Source organism: Tiliqua scincoides, chromosome 1, assembly GCF_035046505.1.
Source record: "Tiliqua scincoides isolate rTilSci1 chromosome 1, rTilSci1.hap2, whole genome shotgun sequence".
Taxonomy (NCBI): Eukaryota; Metazoa; Chordata; class Lepidosauria; order Squamata; family Scincidae; genus Tiliqua; species Tiliqua scincoides.
In genome coordinates, this window is record NC_089821.1 from 236,746,764 (window position 1) to 236,764,416 (window position 17,653).

At 42.3% G+C, this 17,653-nt stretch overlaps 2 protein-coding genes across 7 annotated transcripts in view; both read left to right on the plus strand.

The window, feature by feature from the left end:
- Positions 1 to 5,527, plus strand: part of CRIM1 (cysteine rich transmembrane BMP regulator 1) — a 184,175-nt gene extending 178,648 nt beyond the window's left edge. For all 4 annotated transcript variants that reach the window (XM_066611539.1, XM_066611540.1, XM_066611542.1 and 1 more), the window contains 2 exons: positions 912 to 1,099; positions 4,192 to 5,527. In XM_066611539.1, the coding sequence (XP_066467636.1) occupies positions 912 to 1,099; positions 4,192 to 4,368 (365 nt within the window). In that variant the 3' untranslated portion in view covers positions 4,369 to 5,527. The remainder of the gene's footprint in view (positions 1 to 911; positions 1,100 to 4,191) is intronic.
- A 10,424-nt stretch (positions 5,528 to 15,951) lies between these two features.
- FEZ2 (fasciculation and elongation protein zeta 2) overlaps positions 15,952 to 17,653 on the plus strand; it is a 37,155-nt gene continuing 35,453 nt past the window's right edge. For all 3 annotated transcript variants that reach the window (XM_066618013.1, XM_066618030.1, XM_066618022.1), the window contains exon 1: positions 15,952 to 16,269. In XM_066618013.1, the coding sequence (XP_066474110.1) occupies positions 15,995 to 16,269 (275 nt within the window). In that variant the 5' untranslated portion in view covers positions 15,952 to 15,994. The remainder of the gene's footprint in view (positions 16,270 to 17,653) is intronic.

The following is a 17,653-nucleotide window of genomic DNA, read 5'->3' on the forward strand; positions in this document are numbered from 1 at the left end:
GTACCTGGGCAAGTGGCTGTTGGAGGAGACTTCTAATGTCAGTGTGTCAAAGAAACAGTACTCAAATGCTGTGCTTTTGGCTGTTCAGTCAATATCACAGTCTGCACAGTTTTTTTAAAGGAACCCGTAAGGCTTGTACATCTCTGGGCATTCTCATAATAGAAACTGGGTGGGTCGAGTGATCTGGTATTCATTTTAGATACACATGGAGAAATGCACATTTTTTTTAACCTTAGATTTAAAAAAATTCCAAGTATGTACCCAGGTTCAGGCATATCCTTCTAAAGAAATAACTTGGACCCAATGATAGAACAAAATAGTTCAAGCATTGGGAAAAGAGATTTAAGCCTGAATTTAATAGAAACCATAAAACTAATCATTTGAAAAAAGTGGACATGGAAAATCATTTCATGTTAGATACTATCCTAAGATATCAAATCTTAGATGCCATGCTAAGTGGACTGCAGTTACCTACAGTAAATCATAGCTGAATCTAAACTGTTTTCTTAATTCCTTAGAATGTAAAAATAATGGTTTAAGTTTGCAAGAAACCTCCTAAACTCTATTTTTAGATTTTACGATTTGCACACTCCTGGGGCTCCAACATGCCCCCTCTTTGCTCTTCACCACTGTCCTTTTGCTTACTATCTATGACAAAAAATTCTATAGAATTTGGATGGTTTTTTTCTGTGTTACTTTTGGTTGGTCCTAAATAAACGTTATCTAAGCTTGGATTATAAAATGTGTGAACAGTACGTTGGAGAAAATCCTTGTTGCTATTATTTATGGTATGTTATCTTGGGATTGAATCAAAAGGATAGTGGAATGATAGAAATACTGTGCTACTTAATACAGAAGAGATGAAGGGTGTCTAGTCATAATGACACTAACATGCTCATTCACACTTTCAGATATGGGTCACCTTCAGGGAGACTATAGAGAAACAAGAGGATCACAACCAAGTTCAGAGGCATCACTTAGTTCTCTTGCCTGGGTAACAGTGCCCATCATGACAGCCCTCGTTCTTATAATTGCACTTCTACTTGTCAATCAGAAAAAGCAGTGGATACCAGTATCCTGTTACAGAGCACCAACAAAGGTAAAGTAGTAAAAATTCAACATTTATGCAGTAGACCACCCTTCGTATGCTGCAATTGCATTTGTATAAACAAATTAAATGAAACTATCTTTGAGATAGTTAAACATATAATTTGAGTATAAAGGGCATTGAATTTTGAGCTGGATATGCCAGATTAGCTTGTCAGCTGTCAGATGAGATTCCAGACTGCATAGGATGTACACAGTGCATTTGGATTGGGTCTGTTAATGATGAGTCAGGATCTGAAACAACACTGTTTGCAAGGGCTTGGATGCAGAGACCCTGCTATACACCCCCACAAATGTGGCAAACAAGTCTCCTTTGTCAACTGAAGGCTGCACCATCTTCTCACTGGGCCCCCTCAATTTGTCTCTGTTGAATAATGTGAAGTAAGGATTTGATTCATGGCTTCACTTGAGGCCCTGGATGCTTCCGCATATGCAAATCTCTTAAGAAGCAAAAATTCCACAATTTCTGGAAAGGAATTATCTGAATATAATCTATAAAGTTGTTTTGTTTGCTTTGCTGGCACACACACACACACACCTGTGTACTAGTGGCCATTAAATTGAATACTTCAGCAATTGACCTTTTATATTTTATAATCCATCAGACTATCTGAAATGCTCTTTGAATGGTAATTTTTGCTATCTGGATTACTAACTGACCTCACAGTCATGGTTTGTTAAACCACAGCTTCATGCTTTACAATCCACAGTTAAACGAAGATTTGAAATCAGAATGAACTCTCAGTTGTGCATCTTATTTGAATTGTGATTTGTAAACCACAGTTAAGCAGTGATTTTTCCAAAGCTGCAAAACTGTCATTTATCATACTTTAATTCCTCTGTCATACTGACAGAACTGATAGGAGGATAGAGCACAGAGACTTGGGAGAGGTTATATGATTATGTTCACAACCATTTCAAATCTGAACCAGCCCAATATGTCAAGGACTTAGCCCAAATGATTTTTTAAACATATTAGACAAATTCATTGGAGACAGGTCTATCCATGAGGATCAGTTATGACAGTTAAATGTAATCTCCAAATTGAGAGGTAAATTCTAGGTCAGTTTACTTTTCCAACATGAAAGCATGCTGAGATCCAGTGTTGGTGCCAAGGGACCCCTTGCACTAATCCAGTGTTATTCAAACTGTGAGGCGATGCTCTTTAGGGCTTGCCAGGAACTCAAAGGGGGATGTCCTTTCAAAGCGATACGGTCACACCCCTGGGCAGCCCAGAATCTGCCTGTCTGCTTTTTTTTAAAGCAAAAGAAAGCAAGGAGTTGCTCAGCTTCGAGAGTGGCTGCTGCTGCCCTGCCCTCTTCCGAGCATGCTCAGCTTGCAGTCCTTAACCCTCGCTGATCCTTGTCTGGTTGGTTCCTAGTTCCCAGTCTTGGATTGCTTCTCATCAAAGTGAAATCTATCTTTTCAACCCCCTCCCTCTTCCACTCTCCCCTTTCAATCTCCAAACCTTCCAGCTTTCCTTCCCCTCCCCAAATAGAACGCTTCCTATTTTATCAGTCATCAGGACTCTTAAAGTTGCTTCCATGCAGTTGGCAAAGGGGGAGGGGAGAGACAAGCACACACTTTACTTAGGAGCAGAAAAAGTGTACTGTTTTTAAAGTGATTTATTAATCTTGTTGTTTGACTGAAGAGGAAGGGCTGTATTTTTAAAGTGATGAATCTTGCTAGTTGAAGGGAATACTTACCAGCCATTGATGAAGTGATTGCCAGCCCAATCCTATCCACACTTTCCTGGGAGTAAGCCCCATTGACTCTCATGGAACTTACTTCTGAGTAGACATGCATAGGCTTGAGCTGTGCATCTCCTAGTATAGGAGACAAATCAGCTTCCTAACCAAACCCTTATCAGCTCTGATATATTTTCATGGTCTATTTTTGTTTTCCCCACCAGCTGCTGGAAAAATTTAATTTCATTAAATTAATAAAGGGTTCAATCCTATCCAAGGAGAATAGGAGAAATGACTAGTTGGATTGGGGTCCACAGGGGTGTGTGTGTGTGTAATGTTGGTCAGACTGGTTGTTCACAAAGTTCATTTGATAAAACAATTCTATTGGTATACTTACAAAGTTTAAAAAAATGAGTCCGCCTGGACCAGACAAAATCTACCTACTCCAGCATCCTGTCTCCAACAGTGATCAGCAGCTGATCATTTATAAAGCATGTATATTGCTGTGTTTTAATAATATATTTTTAAGATCTGGATTTAATTAATGATATGATTAATATAATTAATATTAATATAGTTAATATATATTTAATATTATATTATAAATATAATATTATAATACTATATTTAATATATTTAATATAGTTAATATTTCTGGCCACTTCCTGTTTAATGATGTCACTTCCAGCCCTCAGGAACATGATGGGGAGTCATGGCCAACAGCCACGGGGGTCAAGGGAGCCACTGGCCGGAAATGTTTGAGTACCACTACACTAAGCAGTTGAATTGTGGGTGTGGAGAGCAGGAGAAGGCAGTGATGATTCACATTGCCTGCAGTCTTGCCAAGTTGGGCACTGGCTAAGGGTGCATGCCCTATCAGAGGGTCCACCTGGCCAGCACAACCCCTGAACTTCAGTCCTGGTGGAAACATCCCATTCATTTATTGGGGTAATTGGGGGGGGGGTGCAGTGCAGGTTTTGCCACAGGGCCTCCAGCAATCTGGGACCAGCACTGGTCACTTGGTTGGGTGTCATTGCTAGGCTTTAGGGTCAGCTAGTACTCAATAATAGACTCCTGGTGCCAGACCTGCCAAGATTCCTCATAGACATCTTGGAGCACTGACTGTATTTTGACAACTTTGTACATTTGTTCCAGCAAGAATAATAGATAGATCTAGCAACTATATGCCACTAAATTTAATGACATGCTTCTATTTGCATATGAACCTAGGAGATACTATTGTTCACATGGAAGTGGCAGGCTGAATTGTGTTGGCAGTGTGCCTAAAATAGTGTATGATCCTGCTTCAGTTGGAAAGGAAGACGATTTTAATACATTATTAAAATGTATGTTTACATAGACTTAGTTTCTGTTGTGCTTTTCTATTTTTAAACAGCCTTCCTGTCTGAACAATCAGCTGGTATATGTGGACTGCAAGAAAGGAACTATGGTTCAGGTGGACAGTTCTCAAAGGATGCTCAGAATTGCTGACCCAGACTCAAGATACAGTGGATTTTACAGCATGCAAAAACAGAACAACTTACAGGCAGATAATTTCTATCAAACAGTGTGAGAAACTGCAACATTATCAAGAAGTAAAGAAGAAGCAAAGACTGAGTCTGCTATTAAAATAAAACTAGAATTGTGCACTTGCTTAGTGGATTGTATTGGATTTGTGACTTCATGTACAGCTCTGAGACCTTACTGGGATGGGCTCCGACTCCTGCAATGTGCCAGAACAAGCATTCCCACTTCTCCTTGCGATAACTGACCAAGTGTTTTCTTAGAACCAAAGTTTTTAAACTTGTTGAGATGTTTTGCTTGTAACATAGTAGTAGAGATTGTTTGGGAAGGGGTCATTGGGGTTGAGCTTGAGAGGTTAGAACAGGATGCCTCAAAGAAGAGAAGCTGGTCAGCTTAGTTGGGAGTCGAAGCAAATAAGAATATAGCTTTTTCCTATCACTCCAAAATTGCATTTGTTGCAGTGAAGTTTAAGCATAATGCTACCTGAACTCGAATAATGAAGTCTGGGTGGTTTTTTTTTTTTTTCCCTTTTCAGCTGTGCTACAAAAATATTCTCTTAGAAGAGAGCCTGTCACATCACAGGTGTAGTGTAGCTGCAACTATGTTTTTCTACCTGATCATAAGCTGCTATAGCTAATGACATAGCAAGGAAAACATTAAAGCAGATATACAAAGGGCAAGTTTATTGAAGATGTGTACAAATATACCTTGTGCTGCTTTTTGTTTTCCTTTTGATGCTGATTGTCCAGATTTAGGCGATTATTTAGGCAAATGGCTAACGCCTGTCTAATTTCTGATATGAGCACTGAATCTTTTGACAACAGTATTGGAGGAAGGAAGGAAGGAAAAGTTAAAAACACCATCTGATTTCAGAACGTCTGTGTGCGTGTGCGTGTGTGTTTTCTTTTCTCATTATGTATCTATTTCAGGTGGTTCTAATGTTTTTCATTGGAGGAAAAGAATAAGATTGTGTTGGAAGAAGATCTTGCTCAGATTAGTTTTTGGTAATCATTGTAAGATTTTTGTTTACTGATTATGCAGACTAGAACCAACTTCCATGCTAGGAAGCTGCTTAATTTTAATTGTATATTACTCAAGCACCTTTTTGGAAGCTCAGAAAGAAAGGAGATCATGCGTCTTTAAAATTTTAGCTTTATAGAAATATTTATGTAAATATAGTTATGCTGAAAACAAAGCATTTGTATGTGTGTACGTGTGTGTATATATATGTATATATATGTACATATGTATGTGTATATGTATATATATATTTGTGTATATATACATATGCACATATATACACACTATATATGTATATATATGTATATATACAGTATATATATGATATTTATATATACAGTATATATCAGTATAATTTTGTATTTTTCCCTGTTGAATGTATTTTTAACTGAGATTTTACCCAGAGCAGAAACAAACAAGCATTCCATATTATTGCTTAAACAATTGTGAGATTAGGAAAATGAGAGCATCTCATTCTACTTGCATTTTATTTGATTTGAACGTGTGAGTATGCAAGTGCGTGTGTGTGTCTTTCTGTTTGCATATGTGTGCACAGTGTGTGTACAACTTTAGCAGTAAGCATTACTGTTGCTACTTGCTATGTTTCAGGGTTTTTTTTTCTTTTTCTTTTCCTGCGTGGCCTTAAAAAGGCCGTTAATTGAATGCATTGGCTAGATACACTGATCACATAACATACAGGCAGAACTAATCAGTTCCACAGAATAACCCCATCTGCACTTGGAAATATTTGAAAAGAGTTGTTTGAAACAACTACTGGAATACAGTCCACAACTAGCTAGAGGTTTGTTGCAGCTTGACTTGTAACTTTTAACTATATCATACAACATTAACTTTTCCAAACAGGTCTTGGCACTTTTATACTAACTGCCCACTTATGCATTGCCTTTTTCTTTTACAATTGCTTGTCAGAAGACACAGATACCCAGTATGCTTAATGTGAAAAGAAAATGTATTTTTTGTAAAGGAACTCTCAAGTATTGTTGTAAATACTTGGTCAGAGGTTACTGAACTTTAAAACTGAAAAACCTAATTTATTATATTGACCTAATTTATTAATCCGAAGATTAACAAATGTTTTGTTTTAGAATATCAAAAAGTGTTCTAGCTGTTTGCATCAAAGAGAAAAATAAGTGTATCATAAAGGCTCAACATTTTTTCTGTTAATGAACTCAGTTTCAGAAAAAGAAAAAATGTAGTCCCCCCAGCATTTTATACTCATTATGACAACACTGAAATAAATATTACTGTCCATTTATTACCTACATTCTGTCAAGACAAATCATTCATTCCTTTCATAAGAGTAAGCAGTCTTTATTCAGAAATTGTAAATGCTTGCTTTTGTTTTACAATCAAGACAATATTCTGAAAAATATTAGCAGGATATAGGACATGGTGTAAAATGTTTTTATTATTTTATTATTATTATTTTGAAGATATTATTTATCCTATGTGCTGTATCCATTACACTCTTTTACTTTGGTTCCTGTTGTGCTCTTGTAAGAAAAATGCAGATATAATTTTCTGAAAAATAAAATAGATGCATACATGGCACTTGGAGTGCACTGCAATTCGGCAGATTGCTTGTTTACTTTTTAAAATGTAAAATGGTTTCTTGTAATTTGGCTCTTGGCAGCACAATAAAAATTAACTTGATGAACTTTTTATAATTTTCAAATGTTTTTTTTATAAAGTGTTGCTTGGTTATTAGGATTCACTTCCACTCTTTGCATAGTAACAAGGTGAATGGGTTAGATCCAAAACCTGCATGATTTCGTATACCCAAGGCATTTTGGGAGTTGTGTTTTTAGACAGCAGTTTCCCATGAATGCTCATCTTACATATGCAACTGCTTTTAACAATTCTTGTAGCATCAGTTGTATGTTACACTGAACCCGTCTAGTCTAGCATTACCATAGTGGCCCATCAGCTTTTTGAAAAGCCCACAAGCAGGAGAGAAATGCGTATTGATGTCTTACTGCTGCCTGCTTGTTTTATATTGTCTGCTTTTATTGCTTATTTTATATATTGCTTTTAATTGTATTTTATTGTTTTTATGTATATTATGAATTATTGTTAGCCACCTTAGGTGCCCTTTGGGGAGAAAGGCAGATTACAAATTCAATAAATTACTTCTTCCTGTCCATGGCCAGGACTTCTGGCAATAATACTTCTTCCTGTCCTTGGCTTCAACCATGAAGCCACATGATGTGGCTTGCATCAGGGCACATCACATGGGACAAGGAGTGGCAGATTTAGGGGTGCCTTTTACCTTCAGCCTGCTGCTGCCTCCCTACAGCCCATTGTGGTTGCAAGCTGCGTTGACGTGAGTACTATTTTGGATCTCAAGTGCCTAATAGTTACCTAAAAAAATACAGGTTCAAAATGGAGACGCAGAGGTCAATCACACAGCACTGGAGGAGAGGAACTTCTTATCTTCCATCAACATCTCAGAAGCTTACTTTCATATCCCAATCCACCACCACCATCGTTGCCTCCTGCATTTTTTAATGGATCCTGATACTATCAATATCAGGCATTAACCTTTGGCCTCACACCACTACCAGGGTGTTCACCAAGGTTCAGGAGGCACTGGTGGCACACTAGTGTCTTTAGGGAATGTTCAATTAACATAACACCTCCAAAATACCACTTTTTCTCCATACCTTCTACTATGGCAGTGGAACTAACTAGAACTCTTAAGAATATTCTCCCCTTGCCAAACAATACTCCTGGGTTATTTTTAAATGTGTTAAAAATGAAATGGGGATAATTACTCCTTATTTTGGAGGGCATTAAGTTGCTTCATTCCAGAGTGTAAATCACTACCACTACTTTGTGTTGCACTGCTCCCTTCCCCATATCTAGCCCCCAGCTAAGAAGCAGCAAATTGCAAAACTAGGCTTTGTGAAGTTCCCCAACATGCCCAATTCTCCATATTGACCCAAGAGTAATTCTAGAGAGTTCAATGGAGCTTATTTCCAAGTAAGTGTATCTTTTTGAGAAGTGAATTAGTCCCTTCATGTCTGGACTTCTACCTGCTGCACCATTCTGGATGGCCTTTAGTTTAGTTTGTGTGTGTGTAGGTTTATGTGTTCATAGGTATATTTTTCTCTGAATACATCAGCAGCCTGAAGTTTATGGGAGTGGCCCTTTCCCCTTGGGGCTTCTACATTCTTATTTGTCCCAATAATAAAAGCACAACCCATATTATTCAACTATCCACTTTGGCACTAAACATTCATGGTTTTTCAGTCTTTTATATAATTATAATTGTGGAATATTTAAAGTCATGCAGTCTAACCCACTGTATAGAACCAGGTCCCCTCCACTCCCATTACTTTTTAGCACATAACTGAGAGATGGCATTTTATAACTGAAAGCATAAAGACCCAAGAAGCTTCAAACCAGTGGCATTTGTAGCATTTCAAGTAAATGGACAGCCCAGTTCTAACTAGCTCTGGCACAGCCAAGCCACATGGCCTGCACTGTAACCAGTGCTAGTTGGGAGCCGGCTGGATGTCTCCTAGGGGTAAGGGGGTATTTTTCCTCTTTTCCCAAGTAATATCCCAGCCAGCAATATTGGGGCTACTCAGATCTCAGCTAGCTATTCAGCTGACAGAAGTTTGAGCAGCCCTGTATAGGGCTGCCTGAGCTGGGAAGGGGATTAGGATATGGTAGGAAGAGGCCTCCGCTGATTCTACCCCCTCCTGGGCCTGATCTAACCTGTTCTGCCCTCCACTGCCCCAAAATGCCTCCTCCGTGCCGCCCTCCTCACACCCCCGTACTGGTCAGTGCAAATCCTACCTCCAGTTGTGGCCCTACAGCACAGGCCTCCCACTGGCACCGCTGACTCTTGAGTCATCACGCATGTTTGTGACACTCTAGACTGGCACAGCAGCCACTGTGCCTGCAAAGGATTGCACTGTGATTTACCCACCAACCAAAACTTTCCTGGTCTGGCCTGCCAGCCCCACCATTAGGGACTCTTTTCATCTTACACAGTCTGAGGATGTGGATAGGATCCTCTGTAGCCTGAGACCAACTTCGTGCTGGCTTGACCCTTGCCCAGCTTGGGCATATGAAATGCAAGGGCTGAGTGGGCTCAGGGATGAAACCTATTGTATATTCGTCTTTGCAGGAGGGAATAATACCCAGCATCCTGTGATGGGAGGTGACAGAATGACCAGGCAGACTGTCTTGGCAGACTGATATAGCGTCTAGCTAGCTGGCCACAGACACCTGCAAGAGACGAATTTAGAAAAAAAAATACATTTAATTAGATAACCAAGAACATCCTTGAGAATCAGCCTTTGTTTGAACTGCAACTGAAATGGAGAAATGAATGTTTAGAGGGGGTTGGTGCAGGGTTGCTCCAAGCAGTTTGCCTGGCATGTAATGGCTGAGTAACTTGTTTGAAGGTAAATGGGAGGATTTCTTAAAAAGAAAATGTGATGCAGTGAAAGTTTGGTTTGTTTTATGTTAAAATATATGAGAAAACACAAGAAGCTGGCGGAAGCCTTTGTTCAAAGGGATTACACTTTAACAGGTGCTAGGCAACCACTAAAGGGAAGAGGTCACTTCTAGCAAGGACATACTTCACTATAGATCCCTCAATACCAATGTACTCAAAGTAACTGGTCACAAATAGAATCAAGACATAGAGTAAAACTGTTAAAAGGACCTTGCCTCGCAGAGGTTGGCAGAGAGCCCCACAGTGTTTTGCTAAAAACAGGAAGGAATGCAGGAGAGATAAGACAGGTGGCTCAAGCAAGGCCATCCTAAGAGTCTGAAGGGAATGTATGCCAAGAAATGGGTTTGAAGTTCTGCCAAGAGGGACAGTCCTGGATAAAATAATGTTATAGCATCCCCTGCTGGTTCTTGAGAACTTTGTAATTCAATATGTTTAATTGTTTAATTTTACCTTATTTGGAAACCTGAAACTTGAAGCTCACCTATCAAGTGTCTCTAAGGCTATCTACAGCCTATTAAGAGTTAGCCCTATCTATGATGTCAAACTTCAGCCAATGGGAAGTTCAAATCTTCAAACAAAGAACCCAGAAAGTTATAAAGGGTCTGGTTAAGATTGATACTTGCTCTCAATGCTTTGGACAGTAGTCCCATGAGATGCCCATTGCTAGCAACAAAATAAAAGCTTGCAAACAATCACCCTTGACTACTGAGTCTTGCTTTTTGGACCTTGCAACACCTGAAGACCACAATTGTGCACACTCTCCTGAAAAACCCATCTCTGGATGCCACTAACTTAAACAATTATTGACCAGTTTCCAATCTTCCTTTCTTGGGAAAAGTGATTGAGCAACTGGTGGCATTCTAGCTCCAGGGGTTCCTAGATGAGAAGGATTATCAGGACCCCTTCCAGTCTGGCTTCAGGCCAGATTTTGGGACAAAGACAGCCATGGTTGCTCTAATAAATAACCTTCACCAAGAATTAGATAGGGATAGTATGTCCTTGCTGAACCTTTCAGTGGCTTTCAACAACATCAACCAGAGTATTCTCCTGGGTCAGCCAGCCAAAACAGGGCTTGGGGGCACTGCTCTACAATGGTTCCACATTCATGTCTGATGGGTCCCAGATGGTGATGCTGGTAGATACTTGTTTGGCACCCTGGCCCTTACATTTTGGGGTGCTGCAGGGTTCTAACCTATCCTCCATGCTTTTTAACATCTACACGAAACCACTGGGGGAGATAATCCAGGGATTTAGGGTGGGGGTTGCCAATATGCTGACAATACCCAACTCTATCACTCCGTGCCATCCCACTCAGAGGACGCTGTGGAAGTCCTGGGGTGTTGCCTGGATACAATAGGGGATTGAATAAAAGCCAATACATTAAAATTGAATTCTGAAAAGACAAGAGGTCCTCCTGGTCAGGAAATCCTCAATGTAGGTAATGAACCTTCTACCCACTTTGAACAGGGCTGCACTCCTCCCTCAAGAGCAGGTGTGCAACTTAGAAGTTCTCTTAGACAATCAGCTCTCGCTGGAGAACCAGGTGGCAGCAGTTGCTAAAAGTATGTTCACCCAACTTTGGTTTCACCCAACTGAGACCATACTTGAGCCATTTGGACCTTGCCACCGTGCTCCATGCTTTAGAAACTTCAAGACTGGATTACTATAACACACTCTATGTGGGTCTACCCTCTAAAACAGTTTGGAAACTGCAATTAGTGCAGAATGTGGTGGCTCAAGTGGTTACAGGAGCTAGATGATATGACTCTGCTGGACCATTATTCCAGCAGCTACACTGACTGCTCATTCACTTCTGGTTCCAATTCAAGGTGCTAGTTCTAACCTTTAAGGCCCTCCATGATATGGTGCTGGGCTATCTGAAAGATTGCCTCCTTCCACACATTCCAACCCACCCTCGCTCTTCTACAAGTGCCTCCTCTATCCCAAGTGAGAAGGGTGGCAACTCAGGGGCAAGCCTTCTCTATAGTGATGCCACAATTATAATTCCTTTCCAGGCGAATTGAGAACTACTTCTTTCCTAGAGGCTTTTCAGCAAAGGCTCAAAACATACCTGTTTTGTCTGGTTTTTGGTTGCTGAGTAGATAGATATTGGCCCTCTGTGCCTCCCAAACACTGCTATGACTTGACTGCCTCCCTGGACTTATTTGTTCCCCCAATGGCTCAGCGATACGTTAGACCTTGTTTTGTTTTTATGTTTCACTGTTCAGTGTTAAAATTAATGTTTTTAAGGCTTCTCATCTGTTATGATACTTTGTAGTTTATTTTGGAGCATTGTAAGCTGCCTTGGGCATTTGCTTCAGCATAGGAAAGGTAAGATATAAATTTCTCAAATAAATAAAAATAATCACCAGAACTGGGGAATGAAGGTTAGCTGATGTCTTCATTTTTAATCCACGTTCTCTAAACTGCCTTCTCTAAAATGCCTTCTATAAGAAAGATGGTACAGGAACTTTTGGGATGGTGGACATTTTATTTATTTATTTATTTATGAGATTTATACCCCACCTTTCCACCCTGCTTAAGGGCCCTCAAGGCAGCATATGATAATATTTAAATACACTAAAAGTGCTAAAATCATTAAAACAATTAAAAACACAAATACAATAGAACACATATATAACTCATAAGGCTGAAGGCAATCTTATCTCCTTCCATTGACTAACAAGAATCCTTCCCTCCAAACAGAAAAGATGCTCTGCTCATGCTCAGAGCCATGCACTGATGTGCTAGAATGTTTGAAAACTATCCTCCAGTCAGTGGGCTTCTAAGGTAGAGAGGCTGACTTGCATGTAATCTTAAAGCCCAGAACATCTCAAGGCTTATGCCAAAATAAATGGAAGGCTGCAATCCTATACACACAGTGGAACTTACTTGTAAGTAAACATGCACAGGATTGTCCTGATAAGATTCTTTGGTCACTTCCAGATGTGATCCTTGTAGCATCAGCCAGACATTGCTTTTTGTCTTACATTCACATGCACAATTTTTAATGTTCTGTCCACATCACAGTAGATATTGTACACAGTATAGTGTTTTAGGAACCCATGAGATAGAATAAATCAGCTGCTTTGAGGGATGGGCTGGGAGAGGTGGCAGCTGGAGGAGATGCCTGCTCCCTCCTCCAACCCCTCTACCCCGCTGCTGCACCATTCTCTTCTCATTTGCTCTGAGGGAGCAAAGGAGATAGCTTATCTTTGTGGTTGCTTCTTCAAATCAAGACCAGGAGGGAAAGGTCGGTCCCCCTTTCCCAGTCTGCCTTGAAGAAATGCAGGCAGAGAAGATTGTAACCGCATCTGCTGGCACTGCTTCAAAGTGGGTTGTAGGGCAAGGATCCTTGGAGATCCTCCCCACCCCAGCCATTTTTGAAGAAATGATGGGTAGCAGTAGAGGAGAAGCTGGTAGTAGCAATGGGGCACATATATGAAAAATGGGGGGCAGGTTGAGGGCACTGCTTCAGCCTGGTCTCTCTTCTCAGTTAGTAAATATTATACAACATGACATCATGTGACTTTCCCAGTCAGAAAAACTAAATTAACACCTTGATTCCCAGGCTAAACAACCTATCTTACAATATCTTCCCTTTTATCAAACCACTCACTTTCTAAAATGGCAAGCTATTTTAGAAAGTGAGTGGCATGATAAAAGGGAAGATATTGCAGTGACAAAATGCCCAGCATTCACCATATTTTCACACCCATCTCCAAACTGCTGGAGAATTTGCTTAGACACAGAACAGTACAGGGCATGCCTCGTTACCCACTGGGGTTCTGTTCCGGGACCTATGGCGGATAAAAAAAAATCAGTGGCTACCAAACCAGTGGGAAAAATAGCTTTAATGACCCACTTCCAGGTTTCTTGCTGCTCTATTGTTGCCCCAGAATGCTTTGGTATAGACACTATACCTCATTCAGCCATTAGATGGGATGAGTAATAGAACCTAAGGGAATGAAATTATAATTATTTAAACAGTACAAAAGCGGGAAATTGGATTTTGGTGCTTTTTTTCCTTGTTACAAGGCATTTAAAGGTGGATCTCAGTATCAGATCAGTAAGTGGTAAGTCAAATCAGTGAATACCGAGGTCCCACTTGTATTCATTCATGAGTCCTTACAGCCTTAAGAGTCAGTAAGAATCTTGTCCCTTGAACTACAATCTTGATTGCCTCCAAAGCCAGCTCATCCATGTGGCCAACTGGGAAGTTGGCAGTTACTTCAGGCAGCAGCTTAACGGTGAAGGGTCCACTTGTCTCTACTGCTGCTGCTGCTCCTCTTCCCACTCTGGATAGGAAAAGGAAGAAGGAATGGAAGTACAGAGGAGGGTGGATAGCTGCTCTAACACACAAGGCACCTCTCCTCCATCCTCTTCTTCCTTTTCCAGGCCAGGAAATGAGAGAGCAGCAGCAGTACATCCCCTCGAGTGTGGACAGCACCTGGCATACCACCTCAGGCAATTTGTCTAGCCAGCCTTATTCTTGCACAAATTAGGCTGCAATTCTAGCCACACTTTCCTGGGAAAGTCACATTGCACACAGTAGGACTTACTTTTGAGTAGACAGGCATAAGATTGTGCCTTTAAGTGTGGAGACAAAAGGCTATTCTTCCAAGGCTTGGGCCAGGGCTTTTCAAACTGGGGTGTTGCAACCCTTAAGGGGCAGGGGGCAGCCTGGAGGCAGTGAGGAGGCAGTGGTGCCATCCCCAGGATGGCGCCACTCAGGGGGGCTGCTGCAGAGCCCGAGTCAATCTGCAGCAGGGCTCCCCGCAGCAGTGAAAGTAGATGCGGAGCGATTGCGCTCCACTTCCGCTTTAGCTTCACATGGTCCACCTATTCGAAGTACCACCGGAAGTAACTAGCAATGATGTCATCGCCAGTTACTGCCAGATTGGGAGGCCTGATGCAACATGATAAACACCAGTAAGAGGCTCAGGGTGGACAGGAGGGCTTTTTCAAGCAAGGAAAAGCATGCTTCAGAGCTCTGCCCACCAAGCTGGGCCTCCTACCACTGTTTGTGGTGTTGCATTCCTAGCTGCCGAGTGGCAGGTGTCCAGGGGTCCCACAAGTACTATCCAACACCACCTCAAGTGCCACTGTTTCAAGGTGACCAGATGTCATAACATCGGATGAGGACAAGGAACCCCAAAATGTAGGACATCCAAGAAAAAGGTGGAGCATGACAAAATAAAAGTGAAAAGCACTCATGTATTGATTTCATGTGGTTAAGTTAAGCACTATATCACTTATTATGAAGTTTAAAACTATATTACATATAATTTATTTATTACAAGAAGGCTCTGCGCTGCCTGCTCACAGGGAAAAGGAGATCATTTAAGTTCTTTACCAGGACAAAAAAAAGGATAAAATTAAGAGGACATGTCTTGGAAAAAGAGAGCATCTGGTCACCCTGCACTGGTGATACCTGTACCACTGGTTGAGAAACACTGCTTGAGAGGCCAATCCTATTCACATCTAATCAGAAGTAAGTCCCATTATAGTCAATGGGGCTTACTCCCAGGTAAATGTGGATAGGATTGCAGCCTGAGCACATTCCTATGCATGTCTACTCAGAACTAAGTCCCATTACAGTCAATGGGGCTTACTCCCAGGAAAGGATTGCAGCCTTCAGAGCCCAATCCTATGCATGTCTACTCAGAAGTAAGTTCCATTATAGTCAATGGGGCTTACTCCCAGGTAAGTGTGGATGGGACTGCTGCCACAGAGTTCAATCCTATGCATGTCTACTCAGAAGTAAGTTCCATCACAGTCAATGGGCTGCAATCCCATCCACACTTTCCTGGGAGTAAGCCCCACTGACTCTAAAGGGCCTTACGTCTGAGTAGACAGGCACAGTGTTGTCCCTGAGGCAGCGATCCTCTCCACACCTTCCTGGGAGTAAGTCCCATTGACTCTAATGGGCTGAGCAGACCTGGGTGAGATGGGGCTGTTGGGCCTGCAGTCCTGGCGCGAGTGGTCCGCCCAGCCACCCAAGAGGCGGAGGCTTTCCGAGGACTGGCCCGAGTTGGCCCTCGTAGCAGCCGCCGCCTTTGCTGTGCCGGACGCTCCGCCCGGCCACCGGGAGCGCGCGTCGCCCAGCCTACAGCGGGAGCGCGCAGGCCGGGAGCGCTCCGCGGCCCTCTCCGCGTCGGCCATGGCGGCGGCCACCTCGCCGCGGGACCCGGCCGGCGACTGGCAGGACTTCTCGGGCTTCCAGCCCGCGTCGGAGGAGGAGGGCGGCGGCTGCCGGGAGCCCTCGCCGGCGCCGGCTCGGGAGGGAAGCCCGTGGGGCGAGGGCGGAGACTTGCGGGCCGGGCTGCCGCTCTGCTTCCAGCCGCCTCCGCCCGCGCGGCAGCAGCACTGCGAGCAGGCAGACGCCCGGCCCCCGCCACGGCCCCTCAGCGAGCAGAGCGGCCTGCACGAGGACGAGTGAGTGCTGCGGCCCCCTCCGCGCCCCCTTCCCTTCCCGGGTGGGTCTGCGGCTGGGCAGGGACCTGAGCGGGCAGGTGAGGCAGAGCCTCCCCCTGGAGTCCTTGGAAAAGCACCACCCCCGCGTGAGGCACCCTAGCACCCACAACCCAGTGCGCGTTGTTGAAGGTAGTCACTGGAAATGAATGAGGCACCTCCTGCAGCCTGGAGGGTGCAGAAGCGTCACTTCACCCTTTTAAGGGTGACCAGATGTCATTACTGCAAAAGAGGATGAGGTACCCCAAAATGTAGGACATCCAAGAAAAATACATGACAGAATAAAAGCTAAAAACACTCGTATATTGATTTCATGAGGTTAATTGAAACAGTATATTACTTATTATTAAATTTAAAACTATATTGCATATAATTTATTACATATAATTTATTGTTTACAAGAAGGTTATGCGCTGTGTGCAGGGGAAAGGATAACATTTAAGAACTTTTCCGGGACACAAGGCTAAAAAAGGACATGTCCTGGAAAAGGGGGATATCTGGACACCCTGCCCCTTTTGGGGTTGTTGCAGATTCTCCTGCACCACCAACGCATTCAGTCCTTCCATTGGGGAAAACTTCTAGATGTAGCCACTGGAGATTCCCTCTTATTAGTTCCAATACCAAATGTCACAAAGTAATTACTGAGCTTGGTGGCTCCCAGCCATCTGTGGAGGCCTGAGTGACTTCACCAGTAGCTGCTACTGTACTGTCACCAACTTGTACTTTAAACTTTTCAGACCAGAACATGGAATTGAGTCCTTCCTGTCACCTGCAGGACTGAGTCTCAGTTTGATTGGGCACATAGTAAAATAAACTTAATTTATCTGTATTTAGTAGTCCCCCTTTACAAACACATAAAACTTGCTTGTCTACCATGAACCTACTTACTTGAGAGTAAACCCTGTTGACTGAATTCTGAGTAAAACATGCTTAATGTTATAAGGACCTCCTTAGACATGTGCTTAATTGTGCACCTTGCCCTGATCAGTGCTTAAATTACAAACAGAGGGGGAGTCTGCAAAACCATGGAAAGGAAGGATGGAGGGCTGCTTTAGTAGTTTGCTCCTACAGGTTTTCATCCTAATCGTATTGGCTTTCAATAGAGGTCTTTTTTCCCCCTTCCATTAAAAAAAATCTTATGGGGGACAATTGGAATGAACAGTTCTAAAGCCCCAGTACCTGACTCCTCCCCAGTTTTGCATTGTTTTGCTGCTCATCCATCCCACTTCCTTTTTATAATTCTAAGCCCTGATTAGTGCAGTAGTTGGCAACCTTCAGTCTCGAAAGACTATGGTATCGTGCTCTGAAAGCTGGTTCTGGAACAGCATCTAGTGTGGCTGAAAAGGCC